This window comes from Trachymyrmex septentrionalis, unplaced genomic scaffold (genome assembly GCF_001594115.1).
Source record: "Trachymyrmex septentrionalis isolate Tsep2-gDNA-1 unplaced genomic scaffold, Tsep1.0 scaffold20, whole genome shotgun sequence".
Taxonomy (NCBI): Eukaryota; Metazoa; Arthropoda; class Insecta; order Hymenoptera; family Formicidae; genus Trachymyrmex; species Trachymyrmex septentrionalis.
Window position 1 is genome coordinate 6,919,119 of NW_017305180.1, and position 8,088 is coordinate 6,927,206.

The 8,088-nt window shown below is 29.3% G+C and overlaps 1 protein-coding gene across 1 annotated transcript; it reads right to left on the reverse strand.

Annotated features, from left to right (window-relative positions):
- Positions 1 to 935: 935 nt before the first annotated feature.
- On the reverse strand, positions 936 to 2,560 carry LOC108747642 (zinc finger protein 830). The gene is made up of 4 exons (XM_018485237.1): positions 2,380 to 2,560; positions 1,508 to 1,988; positions 1,171 to 1,340; positions 936 to 1,106 (listed from the first exon to the last, which is right to left on the reverse strand). Exons 1-4 carry the CDS (start codon positions 2,481 to 2,483, stop codon positions 965 to 967), a joined length of 897 nt encoding a protein of 298 aa, XP_018340739.1. The 5' UTR covers positions 2,484 to 2,560; the 3' UTR covers positions 936 to 964.
- Between the last annotated feature and the right edge of the window lie 5,528 nt (positions 2,561 to 8,088).

Genomic DNA, 8,088 nt, shown 5'->3' on the forward strand with positions numbered 1-8,088 from the left:
CACTTAGATCTAAGCGTGAATTCTGGTTTATGTGACGAGTAAATCTATGAATAAAACTCTATGTTACAATGCTATATAATTACATCATAGTTTCTAAGGATGTCTACGTAGTGACGGTTTTTAGAGTAACCGGAATCCCAAGGAACTCTTACTTGCATTGTAGGTATCATCGAAAAATTGATACCAGAGATAATTTGAAAACGCGTCAAGCGCGATAACATTGGTAGCATATTTAGAAGACACGGTATGAGATTGGGTGCGGGTAAAGTATACGCGAGTCCCTCTTTCTCCGATTTTCAGTATTTTGTAAAGTCTGGTATGTGCAAAAATGAAGATGAATATCGTCAAATTACGTGATCTACGTCGTAATTACCTGTAACTTTATTATAGCGGCTTAGCGTACCTTGTAATCTTTATATCATACTTTTCATATTATATAGCTTACGACGATCAATGAATCTATACCATTGTATCTAAAATTCAATTATATTCTGATTCTTCAAATTCATTTTAATAAAATCTTAATACACTGTATAAGTTACAATGATTTAATTTTTTTTCCTTAACTATAGTTACTTGGCAAAGATAACAGGATTTAGAATTCACACATAAGATGTAAAAAATAAAAATTCTAGCTATAAAGTTTAATTAAAAGGATAATACTAAGTGATAAAATAGTTTAACTTGTTTTTTCCAAATAAAAAATATATACAATATTTAATTATAGATTTAAATATTCTTTGAATCGACTTTATATAACGCACTAGTGTTTTTTTGAAATATAGAAATACATTATATTTATTGTTTATATATTATAGCAAACTTGATTTACAATAAACAAATAAAAGGATGCATTAAATGTAACTAATTAAAAAAAAATTTATCTTTATACAAAAGATTTATTTATTAAAGATCTTTATACTAAAGAGTAATATTTACAAAAATGTCAGATATATAAAATCTTTCATTTATACGAATTCTTTGCTCGCCAGTCGAGAAATTCGTCAAACTCGGTTTCATCACCACTTGATACATCATCACCGATATTTTCTTGTTTTCTATCGGTACCCTGCACTTGTTCCATACATTTTGCAAGATCTATTACCCTTTTATGGAAATTAATTTATAATTAATACCTTTTTTCCTTACTCCATATACATACATACTTACCTAGACCAATGCCTAATTTGTTCCTCAATTTCATCTAACTGTCTTTCTGTTGTTGCTTCCTCTTGATCGTCAGCTATAATTTGTGCAGATTGCGCAGTTTCTTCCTTAATTTCTTTTTGAAATTTCTCCCATTCTTCTTCAATGGGGTCTTTGTATTCAACGTTACGAACCTGAAAACAATCCACAATAATACCTGATATAAAGTTTCTAAATTATATTTTAATACCTCTTTTTATTTTCATTAATGTTATATTTATATAAAAATTATATATGTATATATATTATTTTCTAAATTAATATTAATTTTGGTGAATTTTTATTTTTAAGGCAACTTTACCTTAGCATCCATCACTGGGTCATCAAAAAATCCTTCTGGAAGAACAGCTTGATTCGTATCCTTTATTTTTTCTTTCTCTTTTTCTTCCTCTTCAGCATGTTGTACATCCGTAGTATTAACTATGGAATCTTTCTCTTTGTTCTCTAACTTTTGCGTTAGAACAGATGCATTGTTAACTTTCTTTGAATTATCATCAAAAAAATCTGCTGGTAAATTTGACTTGGTCTGTATTGGTTGGCTAGAATTTTTCAATATTCCTTTTATCTTTTTATTTGGGGAAGTATTTTGAGATGGAGACGGAGGCCTTTTAAATGTTTGAACATTAGATATTTTTACAATACTTTCTGTTTCTAGTTTAGTCTTTTTCGCCAACGCAACATTATCCTTGTGTACCTTGGAATTTAAGTGAACAGGCCAAATTGTTTCATTCCGTACCACTGATTTACATAAAATACACATCAGCTGTCCTGAATCTGAATATGTGTTTATTAGTGTTAAGGATACCTTCAAGATTAATCTTAAAAATAATATTATACTAATAAATAATACAATTTATAACAATATAATATATGTATACAATAACAGGAAAATATATGTATCAATGTATTTCATTGAATAATGGTATCAATTCAATTATAACGTGATCATATCATATTCCTCTCAAAGTACTGTAATGCGTTATTCAGAAAAGTTCTGAACATTCGATAATATATAAAATTAAGCTTAACAAGAACATTATATAATAAAAGCCACTGACAACGCGATTTTAATTAATTTTTTAACATAACGTGTTAATATGATCATTTTTAAATGTATGAAACGTATGTTAACCTCAAATATTATATCATTATAGAGTATTACAAAAAGGATATTTTGCCAACGGTGAGTCAATCTTTTTAACGATTCCAAATTTTTTCTTGTGTTCACTCATCGCTTTACGCAGATCGTCCTGCGTCAGTTTCCTTTTTAAGGACATCTTCACCAATTTTTTTTCACTCGATTAAATCACCACGTACAACGAAATACAACGAATAATTTGTAGGTTATGTTTTGATCGCGCCAGATCGCGCTTCGTGTTTCATATCAATTGGTCTGTTCGACTTGCTTACACTTTTTTACACTTTTTACACTTAAAATGAGATAGATATATATTTGGTACTGAAAAAAGAGAAAGCAAAGATGCTGAGTGCCAAATGAAAGTGTTCAAAATTGTCGTCTGGACGTACTCAGTTGTTTTATTCTTGTTGTCCATCTAATGTTAAACAAAAATAAAACGACATGCACACCAAAATGATGATTCTGAACGCAACCCTGCTATCGTAATATTGTAGTCTGTTAGTTAAGTGTGTGTGAGAGTATTAGGTACAAATATTTAATCTGTAAGTACAAATACTTGATTTGTAATTATGTGTATTCTACACAACAGCTTTCTTTATTCGCGTCTCGCAAACATTAGTTTTTATTATTATCTGATCGATTGACTGACAATGACAACGACTCTGATGACGAAAAATTTATAATGTAATATTTCATAATAATTTTAAGAATTTTTATATTTTAAATTTATAAAGAATTTTTGAAAAATATTTTAAATTTCTCCAGATTGTATAAGTTTTTCCGAAAAATAGAAAATAAAAAATCTTGAAATATTTTAGAATTCACACAAGTATATAAAATATATCTATAAGAATTTTTAAAAGTGTAGACTTTCTTAATATTTTATCCTGAAAAATTCAATTTTTATAAATAAATCTGACAATGAGAAATTTTTTAAGCTATAAAATTGAAGAAAATTTACGAAATTTCGAAAAATTTGTACAGAAATTCTCTGAAAAAGTATATAAAGAAAAAATTTTTGTTCGCCAACTTAGTATACGAATAAGCAAGAAAGTAATTTAATGGACATTTTTAAAAATTATTAATAAGAATATATTAATAAATAAAATGTAATAAAATTCTTGACAAATTTTCGTGAATTAAAGTCACTTTATAGATTTCTATGTTGTAATTATTGTGTCAATTTATAGATGTCTATATTGTAATATACTGTACATATATTGTAGTGTATATTCATGGGCGTAAAGTCAGAATTTTGTTTAAAGGGATGAGACAAATTAGAATTGAGACTTGAGACTTTTATAAATCTGAGGGGAAAGAGCCGCAGTAATTAAGTGAATTTGGATTTGTTTTGTGTATGTATTTCATATATATTATTTTTAATCAACTACACTTAGTAGATAAATCACAAAATCTCATATATTTAATTTACTAATTTGTTTTATTTTTTTCTTAAAATTGTAAATTGATTCTTTGAACTAGAAAAACTTAAATTTAACACAAACTTAAATTTATAATACTAGTCGTCTTGGAGTCTAAGAAAATCTTTCTGTCCAACTCTTTGTTCTTTTTTAAAATCAATTTCTGGTAAATATTCATTAAGCATAGTTTGTAAATTTTTTGCAATTACTTTTGTTCTTTTTTAAAATTTGGAGGGGCACGGTCTCCTCTGCCCCTCTTTGGCTACGCTCATGTGTATACATATATTGCACATACATATATTTGTATACATATATTGTATACATGTATTGTATTAAAACATAAACCATTATTTGTAGCAATAACGAGAAATGACCACCAATTAGGCAACAAATCGACGTCGAAATCATCGTATCAAATGAATGTCGATTCAATGAATGTTCATTCGATGAATAATTTCACACAGGAATGCGCTAATTATTAATATATGAATTATTACGACCTGCATCTTATATGAACGTGCATTTCGTATAACTATTTTCTTATGTAGGTATACTCTTATGAGTACTCCATCATGAGTATCCTCGTATCAGAGAAATAATATTCGTTTACACGAAATTCTTTTTAATTTATTTCTTAAATATCTCGAAAATGCGTAGAGCTGAATTTTATAACAGAGCTGAATTTTTGTTTTCTCTTTCTTACAAATTTATAATACGTAAAAGATGGACTTTTTGCGATCAACTTCACGTTATTAACAATTAACATCATTTTTATGTTTATTTTTTTTCAAAAATTATCTTGATAGCGCATTTCACTATTGATTCAAATGTCACAATTTAATGAGCCCCGATCGAAGTCATATTTTTCAATAAATTTATTTACAGTTTTTCAACATATTAACATCTTTTTAATAGAATGCCTGATTGAGCATCAAATTATTAAAATTGCTTGTCAATTTAATTCGTGATATTATTTATACAATTGTTTAATTGCGTTTATAAGTCCGGAAAACTAATTCGGCGCGCAGTTTGAATGATTACAAATATGATATAGTATATGCAAGTATATGCAAGTATAATTCAGATTATTTAAACATTAAAGATCTAGCTTTGACCGTTACGGCCATTACTTCTATTTCGTATTGTTAAATTCACAATTTAAATATCATAATTATAAAATCTATTTTATCATTACTATAATAATCATGAACTAATAATTTATTAGAAATACATTATTTAAATCTTCCATTAAGTATTTCTCCAATTCTATTTTTATTCCAAATAATCCAATTATAAACAGAAATATAACAAAATATGATGACATAGATTGACCGCGGAAACTGAACAGAATTTATTATTTCGTAATTATTTAAATAATATATTTCATTATATCAATTCCGTAGTTATCAAAATACGAATTTAATGTGTCGTAGTTGACGCCAATATTCTGCTGACACAATATTCTACTTGAATCAAAAGGTAAACTGCTAACATTTCGCTTACTGGATATTATAATGACACGTGCGTAGAATTTGTAGTAGGTAAGATGAGATAATGTAAAAGGAGAATTCCAGTTTTCAGAGATAGCAGCTATTTCATAATAGAGAAAGATTCAGAATAGGAGGGATAGAATGAAGAGATTCTACTATATATATATATATATATATATATATATATATATATATGCATTTATAGTTATATATATATATATATATTCTTTATATTCTAAATGCGAAAATTATGAATCCATAGTTCATGTCTATTCTCAGAGAGGCCTCTCATGCTAACTCTAAATGCAAATTGAAATTCTATTCTACGATGTTTGCTTTCATACGCCAGTTGCGAACATTTGAATCGCTATACACGTATATTTGAAATAAGCAATGAATAAACTGCATTTTTTGACACAATAGGTTTCAGGAATAGCTCAGTTCGGACTGACCATAATTAAAAGTAGCTTACGTACATATTGCATAAGAAAAGTTACGTGAATTATCGCTATCAGTTTGATCTACTCATCGATACCAAATGATTAAATTTACAATAATCCGCGAGTTTTAGGCTGGTTTTTATTTTTATTTATTTATAGTCGGTTTTTATTTTTAACACCGTATTAAGTTTTGCAATCAGGAAATGAGAATTGATTAAAATGGATTGAAATTTTTAATTCATCCAAATGTGTATTTTAAATGGAAAAAACTTTTTTTTAGATTCAATTTAATTGGATTCAATTGGATTGAAAAATTTTCCTATCTAGAATTTTGAATTAAGCAGTATTTACGATCCACTTTTAAAAATTGAACTTATTTTTGGAATGAAAGGCATAGAAAATGTTGATTCTCCTATAAATGAATAAAAAGAGATATTGAAATGGATTCAGATTTTCAGAAGTACGCATTCGCGAATATTGAAATAAAACTTTTTAAATCCATTTTAATCAATTTTAGTTTTATCGGGATATTGTAAGCCAATTACAGGCCGGAATTAGTTTTAGCATCTTTCTTAGGTCGTAAAATAAGAACGAACTATAGCATTTATAGTCGACATTTATAGTCGGTTCTTATTTCAAGTCTTAAATACTAATACCTTTTATGCTTGTTTCTATTAATGTAGATTAACTTTAATCTCATTTTAACTTATAGTTTATCTTTTTCTAGAAAAAGATAAAGAGTAAATTAAACGTAAAGAGTTAATTTTATATTAATGGAACCTGACCTTACTGATATGGCTTTATGATTGGTTTACACACTGTTAGATATGTTTTTAAATTTCATTAACTTTTAATGTACATTTAAAAATTTCATGAAATTTAATATATTTTTAAGTTACACAATTTGATTTTAATTCTATGACATTATATTAAATTTAATGTTTATAACTAAAAAATATATATGTTTATGTACATGTACATGAAATTTAATGTATTTTTTATGAAATTTTATGAAATTTAATGTACTTTTCATAAAATTTTATTGGAACTTAATGTACCTTTCATGAAATTTTATGAATACGTTTATTACATTTAAATAACTATACTGTAACTTGATTTACAGTTAAATCATTCATTATTTTTAATATATTTCAATTTAAGTTCATAACCACGAGCTTCATTTACACGTAAAGGAAGCATTTCTAACAGTGATTAGATATCTTAAGACAATTTTAAATATAAATTTTAAATATAAATGAATACCGGCCTTAAATGATGGATCTTGCATGTTTTAGCCTTGGTTGTGAAGCAAAAGCATGCTGAAATATCGAACAAGCGTCGCTTAGCGACATTTAAGATGCATTTAAATTCATATTACAAGTGGTACAACATTTCATGTAATGAAAGCGAGATTTGAAGTTGTTGGAAATAATTTCTCAATACCGTGTACAAATATGAATGTATTTTTATCTCTTGCGTCTACGATACAAATATATTCAAAAATCTAGATGCATTCGGACATTCATATCTTGTATCATCTTTAATTCGCTTGGCTTGTAATTGCAATCGTAGTATAAATTTTTATATTAATTTTTTATTCCAAAGAAACGAATAAAGTTATATTAAAGGAGATATCCTTGATGCCTAATTATATTTTTTGTGTAAATTTTTACAATTTTTTCAGTTAAAGCAAATTACGCTCCGATTTTTCATCTTTTATTCATCATGAATGACATTGATAATAATTTTTATGCCGCGAATTATCATCTCCAATTAACAGTTTCCACAATTAGAACACATCGTGGACGTGCGCGCGACTTTACGCGCGTATTATTTAAACGTTCCAGAGAACATGACACAATTCCGGATTACTGATCATCGTAACTCTCCCTCGGACTGGGTGCGTGGGAGCGTGGTTGAAGTATTGAAAAAGTCGCGGGGACGAACAAGAGTGATTATCGGATAGAGGAGAACCGGGAAGAATCGAACGTCGTTGGAACGCGTCGCGTCGCGTCGGCAGGTGCACGAGAACCGAGAGGGTAGTTCGTACGGCGCAGTGGGGGGTGCGCGCGGGAGCGAGCGGCGCGAGCTTACGAGCGGGTGACGTCACGTGGCGGCCGGCGGACCAATCCGGACCAGTCGTTTCACTCCTGCCAGTCAGTTTTCCGGCTGCTAGACCAGGCGGACGCCATATTGCCCGTGGCCCAGTGGTGGCGGCGGCCGCCTGTGTGTGTTTATATCGTTGTTACGCGGTTTTCGCACGTTTTCGCACCGTGGCCCGTCGCGCCGCGGATTCTCGTCGCTGACGTGACGTTACGAACGGGTGCGCGCGTTCCCAGAACGCGCCGTGCGCGAAACGGCTGGCTGTACGGGTTTATCGCGACAACAAACAG

What these genes read in the sequence shown, in the direction of transcription:
- LOC108747642 (XM_018485237.1), bottom strand. Translation starts at nt 2,483, where the DNA reads ATGTCCTTAAAAAGGAAACTGACGCAGGACGATCTGCGTAAAGCGATG. An exon ending in ACCCAGTGATGGATGCTAAG is followed by an intron (nt 1,341 to 1,507) that starts GTAAAGTTGCCT and finishes GATTGTTTTCAG; the next exon opens with GTTCGTAACGTTGAATACAA. An exon ending in CAAATTAGGCATTGGTCTAG is followed by an intron (nt 1,107 to 1,170) that starts GTAAGTATGTAT and finishes TTTCCATAAAAG; the next exon opens with GGTAATAGATCTTGCAAAAT.